At 40.1% G+C, this 27,963-nt stretch overlaps 1 protein-coding gene and 1 long non-coding RNA gene across 3 annotated transcripts in view; one reads left to right on the forward strand and one right to left on the reverse strand.

The window, feature by feature from the left end:
• The window catches only part of kcnn2 (potassium calcium-activated channel subfamily N member 2), a 29,802-nt gene extending 1,916 nt beyond the window's left edge, over positions 1–27,886 (reverse strand). The window contains exons 1-8 of one of the 2 annotated variants that reach the window (XM_058617942.1): positions 27,005–27,886; positions 26,538–26,633; positions 11,175–11,593; positions 10,759–10,900; positions 9,360–9,470; positions 9,148–9,275; positions 6,014–6,022; positions 3,107–3,176 (exon numbers count right to left, since the gene is read on the reverse strand). In XM_058617942.1, the coding sequence (XP_058473925.1) occupies positions 3,107–3,176; positions 6,014–6,022; positions 9,148–9,275; positions 9,360–9,470; positions 10,759–10,900; positions 11,175–11,593; positions 26,538–26,633; positions 27,005–27,886 (1,857 nt within the window). The remainder of the gene's footprint in view (positions 1–3,106; positions 3,177–6,013; positions 6,023–9,147; positions 9,276–9,359; positions 9,471–10,758; positions 10,901–11,174; positions 11,594–26,537; positions 26,634–27,004) is intronic. The other variant, XM_058617941.1, reaches the window with a different exon arrangement.
• On the forward strand, positions 620–27,538 carry LOC131446592 (uncharacterized). Its single transcript, XR_009233944.1, has 4 exons — positions 620–1,228; positions 22,094–22,199; positions 22,649–22,710; positions 27,452–27,538. It is a non-coding gene; the product is annotated as an uncharacterized LOC131446592 (long non-coding RNA).
• Positions 27,887–27,963: the final 77 nt, after the last annotated feature.

The raw sequence follows: 27,963 nt of genomic DNA on the forward strand, positions 1-27,963 counted from the left end.
ATTTGGACTAATGAATCAACACCTCTCAAGAGTTAACAATGTTTCCACGCGAGTCTTGAGCAGACAGGAAAGGTGCCTGCTGACTTTGCATGGTATTTTTTTTTCTTTTCTCTCTTTTAATGCATCACCCATCTGCTCAGAGACTTGAAAATTCACTGCGGCTGCAATTTTAGAACTTCCAAGGTTCAGTCTTCAAATTAGTCAATGGCAGACTAAAGAATCTTTGTCACACGAGGCATGAGGAGTGGGAGCTCTGCTGCTGGAGGGCGGTCTCTGAGGTATTATTCAGTGGAGGACTAAATATCCTTCACAGTGCAGAGGAGGTGCCATCCATCACTTACCTTGTCTCCTTCTGATTTAAGGCCAGAATTATGGGGTAGGTTGTTTATGTGAATCACTGAAGGTGCACTGATGCACTTCAGCCTGAGAGCTAATCTCGTACTGAATTTCTGTGAAGACTTGTCGGTGGGTTAGAAATTGACTGAAGCATTTAAGCAGGTTGTGTATGACGAAATACTAATTACTTTATACTTATACCACCACTGAAGCATTTTCACATGTCCCTCGTCAAAATTACAAACCGTTTGGGACAAACGCCATAATTGGCTTACCCACCAAATGTTATTGTTATTTTAAATTATTTTACTGTGTTTTAATTGTGATAGAGATAAACTAAGATAAAAGTATATCTCTGCTGCGATACAAATATCTGAAAAAGGTGAAGTGGTGAGGTAGAGAAGTGATGATGGAAAGCAAAAAAAAATAGAAAAGAAAAATGTTCACATTTTTAGAGTCAATATCGCTGTATAAACTCATAGAGATGAAGCCAAACACCTCTTCCAATTAATGAGGTTAAGGAGAGGAAAGTTAAGAGATTTGTAGCAAATAAATAATTAGCCAACATTTCCAAATGATATATGTGTCAAAGAAGTTCCCCCCAGCAAAAACTAATTTAATCTCTTTAATTTATAGAAAAATAACTATTGTATTCCGTTTTTGCGTCATGTCTGCGTCAGTGCCAATGGAATTAATGAAAAAATGCATCCAAATCCCTCCCATTGTGGGTCAATGTGGATACTCAGGGCGGAAGTAGGAAGGTCGAATTTTGACCTGGATGTCAAACGTTTGTGGAAACGCCCCCAAATCATTTCAAAGTAACACAAATGCCGCTATATTAGCAAAGAACAACAAAGATGTGGACTGAGACGTGAGTGATATAACAACAAAGGTAACATTTGACGTCGCTGTGTGAAGAATTGAACACAGTTTTTTTTACTGTTTATAGCTGCCGTAAAGTGAGTATTTTTGTTTTTGTTTTCTGTGGGCTCTCTGTTTTGTTGTTAGCATGACGTTTGTGAGCATGCGCTGTGTGTTGCTGCTGTAGCTGCCATAGCTACGTTGTTTAGGGTAAACACGTTTTTAAATAGATGTTAAGCAGAGTTTCTTCCTTATTTAATTAGTTTGTAGCTTGTCCACTGACAAACTTAAGGCGTGAGTGTGATTTCTTTGAAAAAGAGCCAGGTTTGATTTTAAAGAAGGAAAGAAAATGGAAAAGTAACAGGCATTGTCTACATGTTAAACTGTACTAAATCAAGCCAGGGCCAAATCTGTAACATGAAACAATGACTGCAACTAACGATTATTTTCGAAATGGATTAATTGAGTAATAGTTCAGAAAAAAATTCAAAATGTTTTGATTTGATGTCTTGTTTTTTCACAAACCAAAATTATTTAGTTTTAACAATTTCGTTGTCATATGGAGCAAAGAAAGCAGGAACTATTCACATTTAAGAAGCTGAAAAATTCAATTAATAGATTATCAAAATAGTTGACGATTAATTTAGTAAGGGATTCATAATCGTTGCAGCCCTGATGTGATGGCGAGCAAGACATGAGGCAGGAGTACATCATGAGGAAACATATTCCATAATACAATTGATGCAGCAGGAATATAACACAGTTTATTAGTCTATTCATGTACATAATCAACCTTCAACCTTTAGGAGAAGAGAAAAGGACAGAAGAGGAGAAGAGATGATTCAACATGCGGCGTGGGTGAACAGGTTTTCAAATGTAGGACATGTAATTCATTTAATGGTTATAAAATGCAGTGATAAAATACTATATTTAACAGTCTATGGCTTCAATTACTCTCATTAAACAAAAAAGCCCAGTACTGAGACGCACAGTGCAGTGTGTCTCAGTGCGTGAACCTCTTTCAGCTTCTTAAGGGGGACATGCCAGAAAAATTTCACATTGCACTGCAGTGGCGATGCAGCTGCCATTGGTATGTTCAACTCCATTTAGCTCCATCTTTCCACAAAGAGCATAAGCAGAGTGAAGCAGCACTGCCCCCTTGTGGCCCCAGACTCTTATAACAATGAGTAAAGAGCCAGTTTATCGACTGTCACATCGCAGCTCCATCTACTGTTTTTGCAGCACCAGGTGATTGGACAATATTAATGTATACCTTTCATGACACGCTGGCCTGAATCCACTTTGACTGTGGTGGATTCCTGAATGTCAGAAGAACCCTCTGCCTTTTTTCTCCTCTCTTTTTCTGTCTTTAATTCTGGCTGAATCATCAGATTGCAGTGTCTCCCTTCCCAGGTTACTGTTTTTGCTGTGTCAGGCTGGCGCACTGCCTGGTCTTTCCCTAAGGTTTGTCAACTTCTGTTTAGTGCATCTGGAGACAAATATCAGAGAATGTAGTAGGTGGAAAAACTGCACTGGCTGTTCAAGTATACACAAAAGTGTTTTGTTGTAATTCTCATTTGGTAATTCTCTGTGGAACACCTCCTGGAGATAGTAGTTTTAACTGTGAAATAAAGATAAAAACGTTATTATTTCATACTCAGATGTTTCAAACCGCAGGTGAGAGCAGTCAACCAGAAGCATCACACAGATTTATTTTGATCACCATTTTGAAAAGCCTGTCTGTTTATTTGACACCTGTAGACTTTGGTTATATGAGAAAGTACAGCTGCTTAAGTGAATGGACCGGCATGCATTGCATTGAATTCAATCACACAAGAGGAAAAAGCTCAACAGGATGGTTTGTCTGTCCTAATGCACAATGCAGCAGTAGACTGTTAGTCTAGCTTACCTTAGCAAGGTCCACTAGAGAGTTTGCTTGGTCATTCAGCTTGCGTTGCTCCATTTTAACACTTCTCAATCTGAACACAAGACCATTCAGAATCCAATAAATGAACGCTATCAGAGGTTTTATTTAGTATTATTATTTTTTTTAAAGAAATGTGTGCACACACAAAGGCATACACATGGAGAACACTCCTATAGGACATGCACAAGATGTGTGTAGAGAATGCAGGGATTGCAGGGGTCAGTCTGTTTGGTTGAGCTGCATGCAAGTGGAAAGGAAAACCACGCAGGTGGGGGGAGAGCTGCCACTGGAGAGAGAATGACAACAGCTCTGCTCAACCAATACATACAACCAAACTAAAGGGATGAGTCATAGCAGATCGCCTGTGCAGTGTAAATTGCTGTTATGAAATACTATAACTGCATGAAGTGTCTGATTATAAAACACCAAAAAAGGCCCTTTCTGTTCTATTGTTATGGATGTTCAAGACACAAATGTCACAAAATGTGACATCATTTGAAAAATATCAGCACATTATGCCAATTAAAATAATCTTTTTAATTGAAGCTGGTATCAATAAGTCATTGTTCCTGTGGCAGTTTTCTTGTGAGATAAAAATATTCTCCAATTTATTTTTTACCACCCTAAAAATCCCACCTCTTAAGTTTAAACATCTCAGCTACTCCATAGAACATGCCTTAATAATTCACATTTCCAGTTTAATTAGGCTTCTGAAGCCTATTTTTTTATCTCTTCGGGGGCTCGAAAACAGCAACTGTGCAGTATTGTAGAATGTCGACTACGCATGGTTTAAAAATATTACACAAGTGTGAGTCACTATCACTGGCTAAATTACTCTGTAGCCTAGGCACAAAAGCAGCAAGTTTGTCAATGTTTAGATTTAAAAAAACAAACAAAAAAACCCCGATAAAACTAATGATAGCAATATTAAAAAAACAATCAAGTAACAGAGTCATAAATATGCATGGTGGGGCATCTGGGGAGTGGACTAATTAGCCGAGATTCACCCATTCTCATGCAATGCAGGATCATTTATCAGTTCACTGAGGACAGACAGATGTTGAGCGAAGATGACAGGTTTAGACCAACAGAGGGTGCAAAAGGAGCCACTAAAGTAAACTACAGGCAAAGGGAACATGTCCTGGCAACAGAGGACCCAAATGATTGCACAGAGCAGACTCTGGAGACAAGTACAGCATACTAAACATGTTTTTTTTTTTCTTATTTCATTAATTAAGGAAGAGAAGAAAAGGGGGTTATCTAGGATATAATGTCTAAAATGACGAAAAGACGAGAGATATTCAATGTTTAATGTTATTTTTTTTTTACTTAATGTAAGACCTGTACACATTTCCCAATTGGATGACCAGGTGCTGTTAAATAAGGTCAAAGCACAGGGCAGCTTGAGGTCAGAATGAGGATGCCTTGTCTTTTATGTTCCATGCGTCTCCGTTTGTCACTTAATCACTCTCGTGGGCAGGTCTCCCTTTTGAATGGACGCTCTGAATCCGTTTGCTATTCATCAGGGGGAAAACAGCTACGCTAAGCTTTTCACTACCTCAGTAAATCTGCTCTGGCAATCTCAGTTAGTGCTCGGCTGTAATTCCTACTTTCACGACTTTCTTTGTCACGACCTCCGTTTACCTCATCGTGGAAAGACATGCTAATTTTTCCTCAACGTAATGGACAGGGTGGTCACTCTACAGTCCTGCTTTTTCTTCTTTTTTTTTTCTTAACCCTCTGTCTCTGCTGTGAAAGCTTCACGCTGTCGGTTACAATTGCAGCCTCTCGGGCACAAGTGAGATTGTACGGAGGCTTTACCCTGACCTTTCTCTCAGGTCACTTTCCTGTTTCAGTCCACTGATCTCCGAGGTAACAAGCACTCCTTCTTCTCACCATGCACGCCTCCCACTTTAACCTTGTGGATGGAGAGGGACAGCATTCCCACAGGGCAGGAGATTGTTAAACTGTACTGGCTGCGACGCTTGACTTAACGGCTGTTATGGCCCACAACATACTGCGACATCTTGCTGGGTGATGTGGTGAAGAATGCACCATCTAGATAAACCGTGCGAGTGTTCCAGTTGTGTCTGACTGTCACTAAATCTGCAAATTCCTCTGAGTGCAGGGATGCATGATATCTCTATGTCCTTCTCATTATGCTGTTTACAAGCCGTGGCAACACCAGATCAGCATATTTGCCTCTGTGTCATCCAACAGAGAAATGGAGGAAATGCGGCTGCAAATGTAGTAACAGGTGTAACAATGGTTCCACACACCGAAAGACGACCCGGAGCCCTGATCCGCATGAGCATGGCCACTAAGTTTAAATAATATCATGAGTTGAAGGAAATTATAAATGGTATACTTGTGCTACTGCAGGTCTTGAGTCCTGTAGAGCTCTCGTCGTCATCCTTCGGTACGTGAAAGCACAGTTGATTGGAGTTTAATCAGTGGCTTTCTGATTAAAGATCAAATTCTCATCACATCCATGCAGAAATGGAAAGAAAAACACCCTCCATCACCGATAATTGAAATTCACTTATTATGCATTTGTGGGTGTGTTCACCAAGGTGTGATAGGTGCTCGTGCTGTTTGTTTACAGTTGGTTGATTGCAACATAAAAATGCTGGAGAGTGAATGTGAGACCGTAGTGTGTGTGTGTTTTTTTTTTAATCAAATTAACCTGCAACAAACCCTTTTATCAGTAGTTGGAATTAATGTGGCAGCGCGGTGTTTGTGTCGTATGAAGCAGCATTTCTGTGGCATGAATTTCACTTATCAAATGAGGGAGTGTAATTTTTTTGGTCACATTATTGGGTTCAAGGACAAGCTCTCGTTTGGCATGCACACAACAGGTCTATAACTACATGTGAGGCGAAGACTTACTTTCGAGCTCTATTGCATTGTGTGGACACAAACAGGAAAAAAAGGAAACATGAAGTAGACAAATGAATTATTACAACATCAGAGAAACATGTTCAGATGGCAAAAAACCTGCTTTCTAAAGTCTGGCTGCTGTAACCCTCATCATTACACTGCCACCTCTCCTCCACCTCCTCCTCTTCTCCAACAATTCTGCTTTACTCATGTCTTCTTGCAAACCGGTGTGTTATCTCTGCATTTGGACCATTTCCTGCAGCCGCAGCTTAGCTCGCACTCCTATTCTAATCCCCCTTTCTTCTCACTAGTGCCTGTTATCAGTAATACCGTCCAGCCGTCCTCCTTAACATCTGTGAACACTCACCAATGAAGACAGTGCCTCACAGCGTCTATGGTCCCGTTTATTGCCTCTTAACACCTCGCATACTTCAGTGTAAGTGATGCTGACATGAGTTTTCCACACTGCCTTCTTGACCAGAGGAAACGGGTCAGACATAATCTGATTTGATGTTTTGATATCACCTTATGGCACATCAAGGGCAGCTGTTTAGAGCCTCCACTTGAAAGAGGTGCGCAAAGTAAGGCAACTTCCTATTATTATAAAAAAATCATTCTGAATTCAGTTTTTTCTAGGGCATCCTGCACACAGGCTACAGGCAATGTGAAGCACACACATTCCTTATAAAACAACAACCCAGTCGCTATTGTACATTTCTGCAAACCACAGATATGTGAAGTTTATTTCTATACATGCTCATATCAGTGTGTTTTAACCGCTTGTGGTGTTTTTTTTAACAAAAAAATCATACATTTTTTATTTAATTAACTATATTATGCAGCAAATATGTTTATTTCACTTTCATGGAGTGACATTGCTTAGAGTAGACAAATGATCATGGTGTTGCGATTACATCTCTAAAATGTCACCTCCTTCAGCAATCATACCATGGGAAACACAGTTGACTGACTGCTTGCACCAATACAGAGAGAGAGAGAGAGCGGTTGTGTAATTCAATGCTGCACACAACCTGAGTGATTCCTACAGTGTGTGGAAGTGATGACTGACGAGCTGTTAAAGACAGCTCATACCTTGACAAAAATGTGTGATTTGTGATGGGATTTTGATTCCTCGACACTCAAAAATCTCACAATATACTTTGAGACCGGTTACTTACTGGCCAATGCCTAAAAAGCTTTAGGCACAAAAAGCTCACAAAATGTCACAACATCCTCTCCAAGAAAACAATTTGTCTTTAGGTGCAACATCACCACCGACACCTCCTTTTCCAGGTGACAGTTTAGCCTCGAAAATGTCATCATAATGATATGACACGACAACAATATGGAGTTTGCCATTTTGCCAAAGTTTCACATTCAAGCATTTATTTCCAATGACTCGCTGAACTTCAGAAACGCGTCTATGCAATGTGGAGTTGTCACACAAATGTAACGTTACCTATGGTTTGCAGAAAAGTATAATAGTTCAGTTAATTCTCCGGGAAGACACATTTGTGACAGGAGAATGTTGACACCGTACCGAGTATCTGTCCTTGCACACAGAACAGGATGATATTTCCCCCAAAATCTGGTCCTTTAGAGATTTCCATTATTAGGCTGTCCTCAAACTAGAGGTGGACATGAGACATTGTCCCCACTGCTACAAATTGCCTGAATATGGCAACAAGGACATAATGACTCGACAAAGCAACCTTGAAAAAATGCTTCATGGTTTAATGGCCCAAAATGTGGATGTTGGTTGCAGCAGCAGACGATTTGTGTTTCTTCACCTTTGTTATTTAAACTCTTAACTGTCCATACAACATAAATGTATGTTCAAAGGATTCATGAGCAAATCAAAGTTGTACACAGGAGACCACAACAATCCATATACATACATAAAACCACAAAACCAAACAGCGCACAAAAAAAGGGGGGGGGGGGGGACAGTTTACTAAAGCATAAAGCCGCATTATAACAAAATCACTCTGCTTTAAAGACAAATTAATGCAGGGAAACACACCACAAGATTAGATGTGCATGTAAGCACTGTAGGTTGAAGGAAAAACAAGTGTGAGGTGAGGCTGAAATCAATAGTGGTTGGAGTTAGGTAGCACTTTAAGTCATCCTGAGGGACCCGCTAAAAGACGAGCTGACAGGTAAGTGTCTGACCAACGGCTAGAGAAGTAGAAACCCACATGTATCAGCCCTGAGGTCAGCCTGACATCTGACTCACAGCAAAAGAGACACGCAAGAGCCATTCTGACAGCAAAAGGTGGAAAAGAGAGAGAGGGAGAGAGAGATCAATATCATACTGATGTGAATTCTGTAAATTCAGGTGGATATAATTATTGTTTTTTCCCTTACGAGTATGTGTAAAAAAAATGAGGCTATTGAAAGACCAAGTGTTTCCAAAGTAACCATGTTTCCCAAAGCAGTTTTACAGAGATAATGTATAAGTATTAAGTAGGGCTGTTTTTCTTCAGAATAGCAAAATATCTCTACTAGAAAACAGTTTCTTGTTTTCTGCTCATGAAGAAGTTTAACTTTTACTAAGGAGGTACAATCCCTCACATCACCCTTCCCTTCCAAGTGTTTTGGAGAAACTATGTAGCCTTTAGTTAGCACCAAAACCCAAAAAATGTTCAGTTTCTTTGTCCATTGAGGGCTTTTGTGAAAACATGGTGGACTAAAATGGTGGCCTCTGCAGAGCTGACCTGGCTCATGATATAAATATAAAAAGGCTTATTCTGCGGCTATGAAAAACAACAATTCATACAATCAGGCTATTGTACATTAATATAAAAAAAAATCTACTACAGTAAAAAAAGATTACAACAATCTCTTGCATCAGTGATTAATATTTCAATGAATTCAGTTCCTTATACCATTCTTGATGATGCTGAATATAGAGGCCAACTCTTTACCCCAACTGCAAATGCAAAGTTAGTCAAGTAAGACATGATGATGATGTACAAGATCCTTCAACAGTATAAGCACGTTTTTGCTACAGGTGTCAAACAATTCAGAGTTCAGGTTTGTGTTACATCGCTGCAGAAGCGTACACAAAACACTGCTGGATGAGGCGGTGATATGAAACCAACATGAGCGGCAAGGCCGGGGGTTATCGGTCGGGTACCTACTGGTGAATGGCTTGGAGAAATTTCCTCTGATGCTTCCTGACTTTGGCGTGGTCCATCTTCCTCACCAGTTTAGTGTTCTTGTAAATGAGCCACGTCTCCCTGAGAACGTTCGCAGCTGTGTTTTTCACCTGTGGTGACAAAGCAATTAGACGCGTTTTACAAGAGCACAGATGTGTGAAAAATATCGGTGGAAATCGAATGCCTTCACTTACTCTTTTTGTTAGCTGGGTGTCCATCATAAAATTGTGGACATGTTTTTCAGCTTTGGTTAATTCCAGTTTCTTTGCGACCACAGCTACGACCAAAGCCGTGCAGCCAGCACCCTGCAAAACAACAACAAGACTTTTAACTTCGGTCCAGGGAGGAGCTGATGTGATACTCAGCACCAGTATCGGTCAAAATCAGTGGATAATGGAAAGAGAAAACACTAAGCAAAAGCTAACCCTAAAAGCAAAGACTGTGAAAAATATGAGCTTTTTACTTCTTCATTTAGGACTGGACTATTTATTATACAGTTGCTACCCTATGTTTTTGAAATAGCTGAATAGCTTGTTATGGCTAGGTGGTAAATTTGATGGTTTAAAAGATGTAATACTCCTTGTGCTAAGTTTGTAGTTTGACTAAGACTACCCCAGTATACAAGCACAAGTTGGTTTATTTATTGAAGTGTGTCCACCTTCACTACGCTAGTTGGCGATACACCCCCTTTTCGCTTGTTAGTATGAGGCGGTTTCCAGATTTGCTGGTGGCTAGTTTTTAGCACACCGAGTAGGGTTGCCAGCCTCCTGATAAGAAAACAAGGAATGGGTTGTACAGTACTGTTTACACATTGCACCCCATTTTCTGTTGGATAGTAATGACTGAGCTACAGATCCAGAGGGCCTGACAGCAAGAGGCACTTTTTACATTCCCCTCATACAAAGTGCACAATCTTCATTCGTGGACTAATCTGTAATTTTTCTGTCATGGTTTTGCACTGACTTGATAATCAAAATATAAAGAACAAAGTGTTCCTTATCTGTTCAATACGGAACACGTCGTTTATCTTTCAAATAAGGAACAAATCCTCAATTTACAGAACGGTTGGCAACCCTCATGTCGAGAGTTTTTCTACCCTCCATGAACTTTAAAATATTAAATTCTTTAAGCTGAGAATGCATCAAACCTGTCTCCTTGTAGGTCCAAAACCAGTTTTTGTCGCTGTTGTGTTATTCTCTCGTCTACTGGCTTTTTTGTTTTATTGTGGATTTAAGCGGGGGATGGAAACTGTGGTGCATGCTCATAGCACCCAGGCTGGCTAAAGTCTGAATCTGGTCTGACCGTAGGTACACTTGCAGTTGTAGCTAATTTTACAGTTCTGGTCTTAGTCAAACTAACACATTAATTAGTTTTTTCCTAATGTCATGTAAACGCACTGTATCAAACTAATATCGCTAGTTAGTTGAGTGGTGATATTGTTATGGCCCTCTTTACTTATCTCATTTGCTTGTCGGCTATTTTTGCAATATATAAATTAAATGAATTATTAGACAACCTTTGATGTCTCCAGTTAGTTTTTCAGTGTTTTTACAGACTGAAAAGGAAAAAAAAATAAAAATCAGTTTATCTCACCATGATGCCAGTCAGGAGGCAGACCCCTTTCCCACAGTATGTGTTTGGAACAATATCTCCATATCCAATGGTAAGAAACGTGATTGAGATCAACCACATGGCTCCTAGAAAGTTGCTGGTTATGTCCTGGTTGTCATGGTACCTGTAATAAATAATAAATGCAGTATGTTCACAATCATCCATGTGCCTGCAGAAACCTCTGTATACTCAAGCGTGTCCTACAGGACCCATTTTTGTTTGTTACAAATAAGATCAGATTAAATACTGTAGGACTGTTCTTACAGCATGTGTAAATCTTTCTAGCTTGAAGCTCAGATGCAGAGCGAGCTTAAAGTGTGTGTACACTATCTATTTTTATGCCTTATCTATGTTTAATGCTTGTAGCACAGCATAGCGTGAGAAACTGATCCAGGCACCTCTCGCAGGCTCGCACAGTCCATGCAGCAATGATCCACAGCGAGATGGTGAAGACCAGCAGCACGGTGCCGGGACAGATGGTCATGAGGGTCTTCATCACAAAGCGTGTGTTAAAGTTAATTTTGTTGAGTGCTCCGATGCTGCGGGAGGAGGCGTCCGTGAAGAGCTTGCTGTGCAGCAGCATGACACGAGCGATGAGGTACAGCCGCAGGAACATAGGTATAGACAGGATGATGTCCACGTCTGCATCTGTCTTTGATGGCACATAGGAGTATGCCAGGCGTGCGGTCCAGGTGAAGGTGTAGTTCCCTGGGATGGGGTGGATTGCGCACACCAGGATCTCCAAGCAGATGAAGAAGATGCGCTCATATGTCATGGCTATCCTCCAGTCATCAGCTGCGTTGTCCACCATAAATAACTGCAAGGAAAGGGCACAGTGAAGCTGATGGAGGGTAAAAGCTAGCTCACATTTTCATCATGGTGACACAGCAGGCTATAGGAAATCATTAAACCCATTACACAATAAGTCACAAACAGCCCAGAGTCATTGAATTACGTTCCTCTGTCACCGCTGTCATTTCCTCCCTATTTATGAAAAGCTAAGAAGGAGAAAAATTAAATATCAAACCTTTGATTTTAGAAAAAAAAGACTATATTAATTTATTCAGGTGAGAAAGAGAGTAAAGGAAATTTCAAACGTTTCAAGTCTTCAATTTTCTTTTTCATATAAGTGAAATTGATGGAAAATAACAGAGAAGTTCAGAATCAAAATTTGAGCAGGCTGACTGATACATGTGTGAGTTGTTCTGGTTCACTTGAACCAAATGTCAAAATACGCATCACCTCGGGCTTTTCTAATAGAATAAACCATTAATCTGTATAATAGATAAAGTGATAATGACAATAATTGGTTGCATGTCTACTCGAAATATTTAAAAATTGTAAGAATTAATGGTTACAAAAAATAAATAGCAGAGCTCATTATTTTTGATAATTGATCTATTTATTCTATTATTCTATAGATCTATTTATTATTTCTTGATTAGTCGTTTAGTTTGGTTCAAAAAAGTATCAGAAAATGTTGATCGATGTTTCTTGAAAATGTGTTTTAAAAGGCCTTATTTTAACCCACAAACAAATTATTCACTTTTAATGTTGAATATTGAAGAACCCAGAAATGATCCCATTTAAGAAGTTGTAAGATCAATTCTCAAACCAATTAATCGATTATTAAATAGTTGGAGAATCATTTATTAATCGTGTTATAGTTGCAGGCCCTTCTTTCTCCCACTGCGTTACGCTCCCTGCATAAAAAAAAAACCACCAGTAAGTGCTGTATTAGTGGCACACAGAAGCTTTTTCATCTGCCTCAAAGTGAGATGAGAACATCTGCTGCCTCCACATTAGCATTAGGCTGTGATCACCTGGCCACCCTGACCAGAAGGTAGGCCATTTCACTGGGGACCTCAGCAGAGTGGGTGGATTTCAACAGCCCCTCATCACTCTTCTCCACCCCGCCCTCTGTCATTGTACTGTAGTTTCCTCACATGGTCACCACTCCTGCTGCTGCTGCTGCTGCTGCTGCTGCTGCTGCTGCTGCTGCTGCTCCCTCCTCCTTCATCACTTTTCCATCCAATCTACAGTTATCTCCGCTCAGAGGATTCACTGCTGAGTGTATTCACCCCGAACTAACAGCTGAGCCTGTGTCTGCCGTCGCCGGGCCTCCTCGTGGTGTTCGTGGCCGCAGATCTACTTCCTCAATCTCGCGCCTCACATTTTTATTGATATTTACCAGGGCCAGTTGCAGATGCTATTAGCTTTTCCTACATTTGTCAAAAAATTCCCTTTTCTTGACATCATCCCACGCTGATTTCCCTCTACAGCTGCTCCTGTTCTTTGCACTCAATCACCTCAAGGTCCTCTGTATACCGGCCATCACAACTGGCAGTAGATATTTCTTATGATGTTGCTGTCAGCAAATTCAAGTGAGGTTTCCCTGAGGGCTGTGTGTGTGTGCCTTTATAAATAAGAGTAAAGGAAGGCTGCACGTTTGCCACAAAACCTCTCTCACATGCTTGGCAATAGATTAAATAGTAATGCTATGGTCATATAAGGATGTAATATTATTGGGATACTGTATACTTATTTCCAATGTAGTAACAAGGAAAAAGCTAATGTTTAAGTTAAAAATGTAGATGAACTCAGATTCAGGATTGATACACAGAAATTACAACGGACAGTTTAATTTGTTGTTGTTTTTTGAAAACAACGAATGGAAGAGTTCAATGGACATTTGAAGTTTGTGGACGGTACAAAAATTGCATTTGCAGATATTTTGTTGCAGAAAAAGGGTCTTAAGAGCAATATTTTAATTATTAATGGCCAAGAAGAGTACATTTTGTCAATGGCAGAGAACAAATATTACATCCTATTATGGCTTGATGTAATATTTGACAGACAGTAGATCCGTCAGCTGTCCGTCTTTTTCTTTTATGAAAAAGAAAATTGAAGACTTGAAACGTTTGAGATTTCCTTTACTCTCTTTCTTTACTCTCTTTAGACAAGGTCTTAATAATTTGTTGGTATAGATTAAACATTATCTCTGTAAAAAAATACCAGAACTTCCCTTCCCTTTATTCTTTGTCATGACAAAACTATGGTAGACGCATCATAAAGAGTGAACCAACAATATGATGCGGTTTCTGCACAGCACAGCCCGTTTTACTAATAGATGAAGCAAAAAAAAAAAAATAGATAAAGCGAAAATAATATTAAAGATGTGAAGCCCCTCACCCTCACCTACACCCTTTCACTTATTCAGTAACTGTGGCAATAACCGTTGTTGATGTTGTTTGTTTGAAGAGAGCCGTGGGAACGCTTGACGTGCGCCATTGGTTTACCATTTATCTCATATTCTTGGATATTGTTATTGAACTCTGAACTTGTGATTTGGGGCTGTAGAAATGATTGTGTGTTATTGAACGTAACGGAAAAAAGTTTCAGGAGTGATTTTCCGCGCCTCACAAAACCAGGTTGCTCAGCAGTTTGACGGGATAAACACTCCCTCAGTCAGATCTGATAGTTTAGGAGACAAATAATGTTACATTGTTTCTGTTCATGGAGACCAAACAGACATCGGTATTAGTCGGTATTGGTCCGATATCGGTCAAAATCACTAAATCGGATATCGGACAGATAAAAACGTAAAATCCGATACAATCCAAAAATCATACATGACGCATGCTTCACTGTAAAAATGTAAATAAAAATCAGCAAAAGCATTTTAGCTGAGTCATGTTTGGGCAGTTTATTACAACAGTAACAATTATGTATTTGACATGACTTGGCATAAATGTGTTGTTAACAGCTTCATAATGATTTTTCATTAATGGTGTAAAATTACCTTAAGGTGACTTTGTGTTTAAGAGGTTTCTGAGTTAAAAGCAAAGTCAAAACCAAAAATCCTGTGTTTTTTTTTTAAACTTCCTTGAAATAAGTAAATTTATCAGCCAAGCAGTTTAGCAGTTTTATATCTGTGAGAAATAAAATTCCCGGCACACATCACGACCCTCCATTATGCCAGCGAGTCTCCATTTAGTTTAATTTGAAAATTCTCATTATACCAGTAAAAAACTATCCCAGTCCTGGAGGGCTAATGGGATCTGTGACCCACATTGTAAATCTAGACCTGATATGTTGCATAAAAAGGAATAATCGTATTTCTCATGTTGAAAAAAAAAAGAAAAAAAGAAGCTCCTACATGTTCAAGTCAAGGACACAGAAAGAGAAATCAATAACACTGCCGCCCGGCCACTTTCCCGACAGACATGCATGAACTCTCAATATACTTTAAAGTCACCGTGACGCCACCGCTTCACTTAAACTTCACTTGGACCCACAGCAGCAGACGCTGCACACTCATTACAGCTTCCGAGCCAATTATGTGCCCAACAGCTACTGTACAAGAAGTATCAGCTCTCAACAAGCTGGCACACAACTACATAAACACAGCACATGTCCCTGATCAAACAGCGCGGCTGGCCCCACAAAGCCTCTGCAGCTCATTTATATTTATTTAAAAGCCACAATCAGTTTCCCACAGACACGCGCACAATAAAAAAAGACAAATTAAAATTTCAGAGGCAGTTGTTCATATCAAATGAGCCACACCGAGCTCCCCTTTAACAAACTGACATCTGTCAGAGAAGTGTGTAACTCTAACCACAGCTCATCTTGTTCAGCCGTCCATGTGAGTGTAATGTAGACACGGAAACGCAAGCTGTGACTCGGTCTCTTACTTACAGAATTAGGGCTCTGAATGCAGCTTAATCTATTGTTTGCACCGCGGCACAAGCGGCGTTTTACCTTACATTTTAAAACGACAAAACCCGTCCTGTCAAAAGCAGTTACAAAGTTTGTTACCTCAAAACAATGTAATTAAACATTTAAATGCCGGTTGCATAAGGAACGCCTACTTGCTCGGTAAAAGCAATTATAGTAATGGATGACCTGAAATACAACACTCAAGGGCCCTTTACCTCGGCGCATCGAATATTCCATGCTAGCTGCAGAAGCAGCAGTTATGACAAGGGAGGTGGAGGAAATGATGTCTCTGGTGGAAAAACATTAAACGTGTGTGGTTTACACCATGTCAGAGTGTGCAGCGGAAGAAAACACCGAGGGGCAGGGAATTAAAACAGACAGCTGATGAGCCAGGAAACTTTTAAATTAGTTACAGGAGGCTGACGAATAATTTACACGCAGCAAAGTAAAAGGATTTCCAAGCCGGACTGAATTAATGACAACATGTCTGCAAAGGCTAAGAGCAACGTGGAAGTCAACATGTCTGTCGCCTACTTTCAGACGGGGATAAAACAAGTGATTATATAATAATCTGTGACTAATAACCCCAAATTTCCAAAGACCATTTTTTTTTTTAAATGAAATGTTAGTAATTTAATAAACTTCACTGCTCTCACAATTTGACACGATTGCGATCATTGTGTCGGTGATTCGATTCGATGCGTCGCACGCTCACGACTGCTTTTTCATCAATCAATATGAACTTAAAAAAAAAAATATATATACTGTATATAGATATTCCGTCACCCACAAAAAAAATAAAATAAAAAGCTTCTGCAGTGGAGCAGCGACTTTTTACAACGGGATCGATGATGTGCCGTCATTGTATCAACGCCGAATCATCCGTGTCCACAATGCATTTTCAACAGTTCAGTTTAGTTCAGACACTATATAAATAAATAAATATCAGTGTTGTAATGTCACAAAGTACTAGTTATTTACTCCACTACATTTCCTCTAACTATCTTTGTTACTACCAAATAAAATCAGAAGAAGATGAGTCAGTAATGATCTGTATTTATATACATAGCTAGTCTTGATGAGCTGCTTTACACTATAGTTTTGCCATTCACCCATTCACACGCTGCAACATGTTGTTAAGTGTCTTGCTCAAGGACACATATAGACTTTACTTTACTTTGTACAAGGCTGATAAATATGATACAACAAATGAATAATGAAGTGACCAGTGAGGGGTTTTAAAATCCTCCGTTAAACTTAGGCAAAACTGCATCAACAAAGAGAAACGGCCGTTTCAAGTAGGGACGCACCGATACTGATACTGATACCAGTATCTGGTGTCGAAGCTGCCCCCATGTGCTCGTATTTTAGTCATAAAACTCCTCCGATTCTGCTGCACCCGAGTGAGTTGAGCAGGTGTGTGGCGATAAGCGGCTGCTTAATGTCAGCCGAGGCAAAGTCTTTTGATAAAACATCCAAAGAACCGAAGGATTTGCCACTAAATATTAAGTATTATTCATTTAAATGTAATGCAAGTCTATCTGTTCCTGTTCTAGTGCTCAACTTAAAATGTGGCGTTCCACTACAAAACAGTGTCATCACATCAAATTTGTTTAAGATCACTATGTAAATACCTGGAAATAAAAGCTGAAATACTGAACTCTTAAAGTCAAATATAAAGTCATTGGTCTCAGTCTTCCAATACTTTTGTAAATGTTTAAACAGCAGCAATATTATCTAATGTTGTATTGTGTTCACAGTCAAAGTGAGGCAAATATAATTTGTTTTCTTGATTTAATGGTGTTAAATACTCGGCAAGTACAGAAGTGTAATTGTACTTAGTCATGTCTAACATGAATGTGATAGAAAAGTGAGTGTAAAGGGAGCTGTCACATGCTGCTAATTTGCATCACAATTTAGTTGCTTTACGGGTCATTACTTTACAAACGTGTACAGTATTTTCTCACCTCATTGTGCAACTTTTGAGAAATGTCCCCTAGATTCCCCGAGCACTGAAGGAGGTGACCGGCCCGAGAAAAGTCAGCGATTCAGCAGAGTGAGTCAACTTGATAAATGCGCAGCATGAAATTCCTTTACAACGTTTAATAGCAAATTCTCAGAGAGCCGTAAATATTCCGCCCCTCCCGAAGAGCATAACAGTGGAATTTACATTTAAAAAAGTTTGAACAGCAGCAGGAGCGTCGCTTTCTTCAGACGTGAATGCCCTTGTTCAGTCGACTGAACAAAAAAACACCAAAGTGGATAAGACCAAAAATATACTGGAGATAAAACAAATTCAAACGCATCTGTTTGCTCCGATAAAGTTCAAGAAATAACAGTGTATTATTTTGACATTCAAGTTATTATTGTTTATGGCCCCTGTGCTGCGTTTATCAGCCATCATTTATTTCGTGGATATACACAGATCAGTGCAGGCTTATGTGACTTTGCACTGAACCTAAGAGTTTAAATCAGGTCTTCAAACTTTTTTTGTTTGTCAGAACTATGAGCAGCTATTCATTCATTCATTTTTTTAATTATGATTTTAATGTTCTTTTCATGTCCTTTAATGCAATTGGAAGTGTGTTAATTACAATGTCCTTGTATCTGCTGTTTTATCTCTGCTCAGTTTTAAAATGGCTTTAAATATTTTCAGTTAGAGCTGCAGCTGACGGTGACATTCATTATCGATCAATCTGTTATTTTCTGGATTAATCGAGTCATCGTATGGTCCATAAAATGTCAGAAATTGTAGTAAAATATTGATCAGACCTGAAAATGATGATGTTTTAATGATTTCTTTGTTATATGGAGCAAAGAAACCAGAAAATATGTACACGTAAGAAGCTAAAACGATCAGAATTCTTGTTTTAATAATGAATTTATTTTGTCTTCTAATGTCTTGTTGAGTCAAAGTTATGATTAATTTTATAATGCATACTTAAAAAAGAACCCCCACGGGAGTAGCAGTAAAGAAGTCACAAAATAGACAGTTTTTGTTTTATTTTTGTTCATAAAACAAAAAAAAACCTCAGGTGAGTTTATATAGTTGGTGAAATTAAACCCCCCCCACATATTTTTCATCAGATTGCCAATGGGTTGTGCTGAAAAAAAGGATATAAGACACTCTCTACTGTACATCGTTGTAGTCTCTGTATGTACATATTTACACTGTAAGGGAGAAAAGCAGCCTGTGTTCTAAAGGTTAAACGAGTCGACTCATCAAACTGAATCAACAATAATTTACTAAATGAAGTTTTTTTAAATGAATTCTATATACAGTCTAATCACGAAGAGTGCTCAGTATTCGCTCATCATGGGAAAGTTACATCCGCGTCTCCGAGGAGCTCACCTGCGACGCTAGCTGGGTTGGTTACTGGTTTCACTGAGCTCAATATAACTAATGGAGTCCAGCTCAATATTTAATCTGTGTAATGTGGAGATGGGAGCATATATCTTGTCACTGACAATGAAATCACTCAATCTCATTAGTGGAATAGGTTGAGAGGGTCGACGCAATTAGACGTTAATGCAATGCTTTATTTATGGTATCAAAGTGAGCCACTAAGAGGCCACTTTGCTGAGTAAATCTGAGGCCGTTGCAGATTCCCGTTTGCTTTTGTTTCTGAAATGAAGTTTCACTTTGCCTGAGAAAAAAAAAGTATCCAAAGTAAAAAAAAAAAACAGCATACATCTTCCTTTTGACTTTGGCCACTGCGGCCAAGTAGCACCGAGCAATCCCCTAAAATGATCTGTATGTTTACTCATAGATAATCTCCATGATTCTCAGCTCTTTGGGGAGGCCGAGTGTCTTTGTCCTTGAAAGGCTGAGCGTGTAGTGAAAACGCTGAGGTCACCAGCCAGTGGTGGTTATCTGACTCCAATCAGGAGGCTCAGGTAGAGGACAGATTTCACAGTGAGAAATGCAGAGCGTCTCCTGCTGTTACTCCATATCTCTGACACAAACACGCCGCCACCACCACCACCCAGGGGTGCACTTACTAGCACGACGCAGCTCGGCTTTGGCAGCGTTCCCCGGGAATGCTTTGCAGTGATGTGTTGTTATTCTATCTTTTTCTGCAGATTGTAAAATGTAATGCCGTGCAAATGGGAAAACATCAGCGCTTGATTTTATTTGTATCACACAATAGTGCACATCAAAGGTATAGCACAGCCCTCGGGGCATTTCACATTAGGGTTTTAAGAAATCTCAGCAGAACTGTCAACGCAAGGTATCACAACACGGCGATCGCCCCGGACACAAACGGCCCTCGGCAAGAGATCCTCTGATGTGAAGGGGAGAGAAAACTTTTAAAATGTCAGTTTCAGAAAGATGTGAAGTCATCAAGCGCTGCGGCAGTGAGAGCTGATAGGTGCTCCCAGCCCAGTGCTGGAATCAGACATTGGCAATGACAAATCAAAGTCAGGAGCGAGTTCAGACTCTAACCTCTTCATTTCCACTCAGACTGTACAGCAAGTTGCTGCCAAAACAGCAAACTCAACTGAAAAAAAAAAAAAAAAAAGGCCTAAAAATTCCTCGGGCAAATCGCCAGCTGTCATCGAAGACATTAGCGGGACTAAATCAGCTTCCTAATACATAACATAAAAGGTACGAGCTTCAGCTTTCCCAGAACAGCAAGGAAAATCGGCATTTATGTGTCCTATATAATTGCAGATGTCGGGACAAATCTCAGGACATTTGGGGAGAAACAGGGATGTACTGTCTAATCTCAGCTCTGTGGGTTCAGCCGTCACAGCACAAAAGATGCAACAACGCGCAACAATAACAAATGACAGCTGGTGTCCACCTGTCTGTGTTGACCTTTAGAGTTGTCCGTCTCTCTGCAGAGAAAAAACGAGAATGCAGTCCATACTGGACTTGACAAGTGAATCAGTTTTAAGGGGCTGGGAGTGGTGGGAAAATATTGTGCCTCAACAATACGTCTGACAGGCATCTGTGAGTACACATGGATGTGCATACATAATCTCTCTCTCTCTCTGCAGGAGCCGAGTTTCCACGCGGGAAAGTGCACTTAGCTCCGAAAGTGCCTTAAAAAAACTGACTCGAATGCTGGAGACTTTGCAGTTTATCCGGAATAACAACAACAGAGAGGACAGAGTGTTAAAAGTATACTCGGTGCAGTTCGGGCCACAATATATAAAATATGGAGTAAAAATAGTCACTAAAACAACAATAGAAGCCTGGAAAAAAGAGAAAACGCTGCATAGAGGCTGAGTTGACCCTTAACGGTGACCTGTGTGCGACGCCAAAGTCATCCTGAAGTCTGTTTGTTAAAGAAAATGATGAATTGATGGCGTGTCGGTCGACAGAAAATTACGGAGCTAAACTCGCCCTCATTGTCAAACCTGAACAGATCAAATCCAATATAGGCTAAACTGCAGTTTTTAGCTCCTCCTGTATTTAATTTCTGCCACTCTCAATTAAACCATTAACAGAAGTAGTTGGAATCACAGGAGCCGTGATCCAAACGTTTCCTTTCTCACTCTGATGTTTCACAGGGGATTCCACAGAAGTTTACCTGTCATATACAAATGAAACACTTTTTCGTTTTGAAAATGGTTCAGGAGATGTCTTCATCCACAAGAACCACCAACCACCCCCCACCCCAACAAAAAAAAAAAACCTTGTAAAAAAAACCTTAACATTGTAGTACATATACCATATGTAACTGGTGCTGTAACATTACGTTAAAAATGCAGAGGAAGACGTGATAGACACAGAAATTGAGCCATAACGAACTGAGCCAGGGGAAAGAAAGCAATTTAAAAAAAGAAAACAGGCAAACAGACCAAATTTTGGCTGTTGTCAACAGCGTTGACAAATTAGTCACTATATTAAGCGACTTTACAGATCCACAGCAACTTTCTATCAACCCAAAATAAGCGGCCAGATCTGCCGTGCGAATGAGGTTCATTTTCCCTCCCCACTCTGGGACCCGTTTTCAAAAAATACAGGTTTCAGGTCTCCCAAAATGCCGTTTCCGTGTGGACGAAATGCCAATACGATATTCACCTACACTTGTTTCTATGTGGACGGGCCCTTAGACCAGTCTGTGTGGCAACAACCACCATGTCACATCCATAGGGTTAGGGTTTCTTCACCAATCTGAGGCTGAGTTGTAACTTTGTCTCTTAACTTAAGTGAGTCATCTTGACCATGTCTACACGCCTAAAGATTAGATTGTCTGATTCATTCATTGTGTTATTCACAGTTTAGCAGGTGTATGTACGTATGTATGTATGCATGACACACTACTGATGCCTTCAGCAGAGAGTGATGTTAGAAAACCACTGGACACCACTGTAGGTTTTCTAAAAGCACCAAGTTCTGGGTCTTTTTCTACACAGTTTCCTGTGTTGCGAGTTCCTCTTGAACTCAGCAGTAAACAGAGTGAGTAAAGAGCTGCTTTGGTTCTGGCTGTAAGTAGGTCTTTGTATCCAGCTGAAGGTGACCCTCAGGTTTTTTTTTTTTTTACTTCCAAAGAAAACTCTTCTCCTCCTGGAGTTTGAAGTAAATAAATAAATGCAAACTCACAGTGTGACAGTGTCTGTTTTTCTCTGTGCCCAAACATAGATGCTCTATAAAACACCAGTGGGATTAGGAACAGTGGGATTGACAGCTGGAAGCATCCGATCGGAGCCTAATCGCAGGAGAGATCGCTGAACTTTGGAAAATTGATGTGAGTATTTCAATTTCATGATGCTTTTAACTTCACTATACAAACATTTATGTTTCTTTTTTTACTTCCTTACATCTGACCTGCATATTAGATTAAGTACATTAATGCTCAAAATATGACACAGGGTAAAAGATTAACTTGTATAATAATTTGAGTTTGATGGTCAATGTGATGGGCATTCATCACAAGATTTATTATTATTTTATTTTACAAAACAGAAAAATTGATGGATTAAGTGAGGAAGCAACAAGCAGTAGATTAATTCACGATGTGAATAATCGTTTTAAGACAACAGGTCTTTAAAACTGGTGTCAGAGTTTTAAAAGACACATTTTTCATGGAGGCTTGTAACCAACTTCTAATTAATGAAATAATGATCCACTGTTTTGCTGTTTCCCCTTTTAGTTTTGTGAGTTTATTGATTAAAAATGGGACATTTGTTGTCACAGTGGGATCTGGACATGACCCATGATGAACCTGTCACGGACAAAACTGGGAATCTTAAGTTTTGGTGAGTTTAACATTTCAGACGCGTTCACCTCTGCATCAACCCGTCACTGTGTGGTCTTTAGATTTAATGGGTCACATTTCAAAGTCAACTCACACACTTTCACGTTACATCAAGTCAAACGTTAGTGTTTTGTTTTTTTTCTTGAGTTTGTCACAGCGCCTGAGTTCAGCAGCAGATGCACAGAAACTGTGAGGCAAACACACATCACTGCAGCACCTGTGTGTGTGTGTGTGTGTGTGTGAGGTCATTAGGCAGAAAGGTGTAGAGGTGTGTGTGTCTGTGTGTGTGTGTGTGTGCATGAATGTGTTTGTGTGTAAGTCTACATGTCAGTCTGTAAGAACCAAGTAATGACAGATTAGCAACACCAGGCAAAAAAGCCCCAGAGGCAGAGAAGGGAGGAAGGAAGGAAGGAAGGGAACTGCTGCTGTGAAGGAAGTTGAAATATAAATACTGTGAACTAGATTTAAATAGTTTTCGGGAGCCAGTTTCCAAAACACTGCCTGATAGTTTGTCCCAAAGGACTTGATTAGAAGAAGACAGACCTTTATAATCAACTTTAGGGAGAAGCAGTCAGTGGTTAGTGGACCGCGGTGACATGATGATGTTTTCTGATCCATTTAAGTGTTCGGACTTCCACGCTGAATAAAGTGTATATAAGTGACCGTGTTTAGAGGGGATATGCGGCGAAAAGTGCATCGCAGTTATCTACTCCAAGGAAAACACTTGCCTTAATAACATTTTCTAGGTCAGCAAAGGAGGAAATGACTTCATTGTGAAGTGAAGACGGAGAGACAGAGAGAGAGCAAGAGCGAGAGCTATCTAGGGTGAAAAATGTTTTGGATATTAATGTGACTGCCAAACAGAGGAGTCAGGATTACTCCCAGAATTGTAAATCTGCAGCTACTAAAGGACGGGGAAAGAAAAGCTCGTTTCAGAGCCGAGATTAGCTTTTCACCTGCACTAAACGAAATAATGCGGCTTCACGCTTTGGGGATCATCACTCGTGTTATTATATAAGATTATACAGTTTATATGGACCAAAAGTGGGTGTGTGGCTTTTACATATAAATAAATGTCCATCACATTCAAACCAGTGTCAAATTAGTTTACGCAAAACTGATAAGCCTCTCAGATCTGAACGGTCAGTATAGTTGTGTTTGTGGCCACATAACCTTGCTGCACACAGGAAAGTATTTGTTTTAAATCAAGACAGACAAACATTGCGCTAGTAAAGCGAGCGGGACCACTGCAGCCAGGTCAGAGTGGGACTGAAAACACAACGAAGCGCAAAAGAAAACCAAACAACAAAAACCCCTGTCAGCAGTTTAAATGCTTCTTGTTCCTGCCTGTCCAATGCTGCAGGTGTATACACACAAACGCTCCCTCAGTCAGGTCTAATAGTTTTGCTTGACGGAGCCTTTTTCTTTTTTTTACAGAAATTGGACACAAAATACGTGACATCATTTCTGCTCGACAAGCCCAAACAGCGGCAGAATAAAAACATCAACCACAACAAAACTCAGCAAAAATTACACACTGTGGCTTTAAGCTTTAAAACCGACGTACTCTCGACAGTTAAAGTGTCACTGGGGATGAAACCGACAAATTCACCCTCCTCAACACACGAGTCGCACGTACATCGTTACATTGTTAAGCGTCAAGGAAAGTTTGTACAAGCGGGAGGTGAAAAAAGCTCAGTTTATGAGCTGAATAATTTACATGGGATTAGACTAAGAGGTGCAGAGGCGGTGGGACAGAGGGAAGAATGAACACGATACTCTCATGCAAACATACAGCAAGTTTCTACTTTAGAAACAGGCGGCGGTGGGGGTGCTGTCTGCAGGGGGAAATGAAAACACATTTGTCATGCACAGGAATATGGTAATGGTGTCAGTGCAATTCTATCATTCCCTCCATAAAGAAAGGTTTACAATGAGACGTCTGAAGGGGGCGACACATTTTACTGTTGGGCCGTTTCAGTGATGGATCCTCTCCTGGGATTTATGAATATGCCGAGGCTGATGAATATACTGTAACTAATGCAACGTATCCTGCTTTTCAAAAAAAAGCTAATATGCATCTTGAATCTAATAAAGTAAGGAAATCAGCTTATAGAATTTAGCTAAAGGCCTTTCTTTTCTTTTTTTTTTAAAAGAATAAAAATCCATCTAAGAAAGTCTATCAACATGATTGGGCTGATTTAATAAAAGAAAAGACAAGGGTGAACTGAAGGAAACACAAGTTTTATGGCCACATATGGTCAACCCTCTGCAGAAGGTGGTGCAATTATTGCTGAGGCTGTTTAACAGAGACACAAATGCTGAAGTGAAGAAAGAACTTGAAGAGTTGCTTCAATTGCTCGGATGCTAACAGAGTCATAAAAACTGAACAAGAGCTGGAACATTTCAGGCCAAACTGGCAATCTGTATTCCTTTACACCGAACACGGTGACGGCTTTCAATTCATTTTTTTTCCAATTGATCAGGTTAAGGGCTGATTATTTTCCATAACCGTTAGTTATCGTTTGGTCAGTTAAATGTTGAAAAATGTGGATCAAACCTGGAAATGATCATGTTTTATATGGAACAAAGAAAGTAGAAAGTAGAATCTGAAAAACCCTTCAACCGATTAGTCAGTTATCAATATAGTTGACGATGCATTTAGTAATCGATTAATCGAGTAATTGTAATTCCTTTACACTGAACACGGTAACTGCTTTCGATTCATTTGGCCTTTTTTCATTCCCAAGGTGTAGGGCTGATTACTATCATTATCAGAAGATCAGAGATGTTGAAAAATGTGGATCAAACCTGAAAATAATTCAGTTTTAATGATTTCTTTGTCATATGGAGCAAAGAAACCACAACATATTCACATTTAAGAAGCTGAAGAATCTGAAAAACCCTTAAAAATTGTTGAGAATTTATTTAGTAACACGATTAGTCGAGTAATTGCATTTCCTTTACACTGAGCACAGTGATGGCTTAAATTCATTTTGCCAACTTTTTCCCTCCAATTGATCAGGTTTAGGGCTGATTATTTTCATAATCTTTCGTTATAGTTTGGTCCGTAAAATGTTGAAAAATGTGGATCAGACCTGGAAATGGTGATTTTTTTTAATGATTTCTTTGTCATACAGAGCAAAGAAACCAGAAAATATTCACATTTAAGACTTGTTAGTTATCGCTTGGTCCGCTCAATGTCAGAAAATGTTGAAAAATAATTGCTCAAACCTGGAAATGATGATGTTTTAATGATATTGTTGTCGTACGGAGCATAGAAACCAGGAAATATTCACATTTAAGAAGCTGAAGAATCTGAAAAACCCTTAAACCAATTAGTCAGTTATCAAAATAGTTGATGATTCATTACGTAATCGATTATGGGAGTCATTTTTTTCCAATTGATCAAGTTTAGATTAGATTAGATTATTTCCATCATAGTTTGTTCTGTTGAAGGTCAGAAAATGTTGAGAAATGTGGATCAAACCTGGAAATGTCTTGTTTTGTCCACAATGCAAAAATTATCCAGTTTTAAGGATTTCTTTGTTATGTGGAGCAAAGAAAGAAGAACATATTCATCATTTAAGGAGCTGAAGAACCTGAAAAACCCTCAAACCGATAAGCCAGTTATCAAAAATAGTTGACGATTCATTTAGTCATCGATTAATCAAGTAATTGTTTCAGCCCTTATCAGATCAATTGCCATTAGTGCAAATTCAGTGCCTAACTCCTCACTTTTCTTGTATTTTTTTATACAGGTATGTAAATGTGATGAGATGAAGGGGACAAAAACAAAACAAACAAAGACAAGTGTTTCAACATTACCTGTATCTCTCTGGCGTGGTATATGATGATCAGCCCCAGGAGAATGATTGTAGAAAGGCTTATCAGGCATTTTAGAGCTAATGAATACAGGGACTCCTGGAAAAGAGCAACAACACTAAAGCCAAACAGAAAAACAACACATACACGACATCACATCACATCACACTATTCACAGCTGCATGGAAAAAACAGCTGTCACTAACATCTGGAGAAGAAAAAAAAATACATAGAAGTAGGTGATTTTTTAGCCTCTTGCCACAATTGCTGACATTGCATCTTGTAAATTCCCATTCACTCACTGAGCATGGGCTCAGTTTGGCCTACACGCACACACACACACACACACACGAGACACTTAGACTTTCATCAACACTTTTAAGTGTGAAGTTTATTTCACATCCACGCACTACCATATAGTGTCACTAAATCAACTCAAGCCACGCAGTGCATGAGGGGAAAATACGCACCTTTCCATAGGCTCCCCATGAGAGTTCAGTCTCTATAACCATAACAACGATCCCAAACATCCCAAAGATTAAAGCATAGTCGCTGAGCCGCTTCCTCTTCTCAAACAAGGCCCTCCGGTGCCCGAGCTTCTCCCCAATGTTCTGGTTCTTCTTTTTACCCGATTTGCCACCACCACCTCCTCCTCCTCCACCGCCGCTGTGGCCGCAGCCCCCTGCTCCGTCCCCCGATGCGTAAGGCATCAGGCTGCTGGAATTGTTCTCCGGCTTGGACGCTAGAGTGTCCGACGCATCTGCGGCGGAGATGGGCTGCAAAGGCTGGGACTCGGAATCAAACTCGTGTATGTTTCTGCGGGACGCGCTCAAGTTGCTCAGCGGCCGCATGACGCCGCCGTTGTATCTGCAGCTGCTCATGGCTATTTCATTGTAGGAGTTACTGTCTTTGTGCAGGCTGCTGCTGCCCAGGCTGATGCTGCCCCGCTGCTGCTGCTGCTGCTGCAGCTGAGGGTGAGGAGGATGATGATGATGATGAGGAGGTGGTGGTGGTGGAGGAGGAGGATGATGTCTGGATGAACTACCATGACTAGAAGGTGTGAACTCGCAGACGCTATAGTGGCAGCCCTGCCTCGAAGACGTTTCCGAAGGCGTCCTCAAAGTTCCCACAGTGGTTGGCGACGTCCCGCGGAAAACGAGGCTTTTCCTCGCGTCACAGGTGCAATAGTTGCAGGTGCAGCACTGGTCGTGCCGCTGCTGCTGTTGTTGGCCGAGCCGATCGTCTCTCCTGCAATAGTGCTGCTGCTGGTACTTACTGTGCTGGAGCTGCTGCTGCTGCTGCTGCTGCTGGGGAGGGAAGAAATCGTTGTGCAGCTGCAAAGAGGTTTCCATGTCAGTGCTGCTGTTTAAAGCAGCAGCAGCAGCAGGGAACCACGGAGCCGCCGCATGCACAGACCCATTTCGGCTCC

Source organism: Solea solea, chromosome 19 (genome assembly GCF_958295425.1).
Source record: "Solea solea chromosome 19, fSolSol10.1, whole genome shotgun sequence".
Lineage (NCBI taxonomy): Eukaryota > Metazoa > Chordata > Actinopteri > Pleuronectiformes > Soleidae > Solea > Solea solea.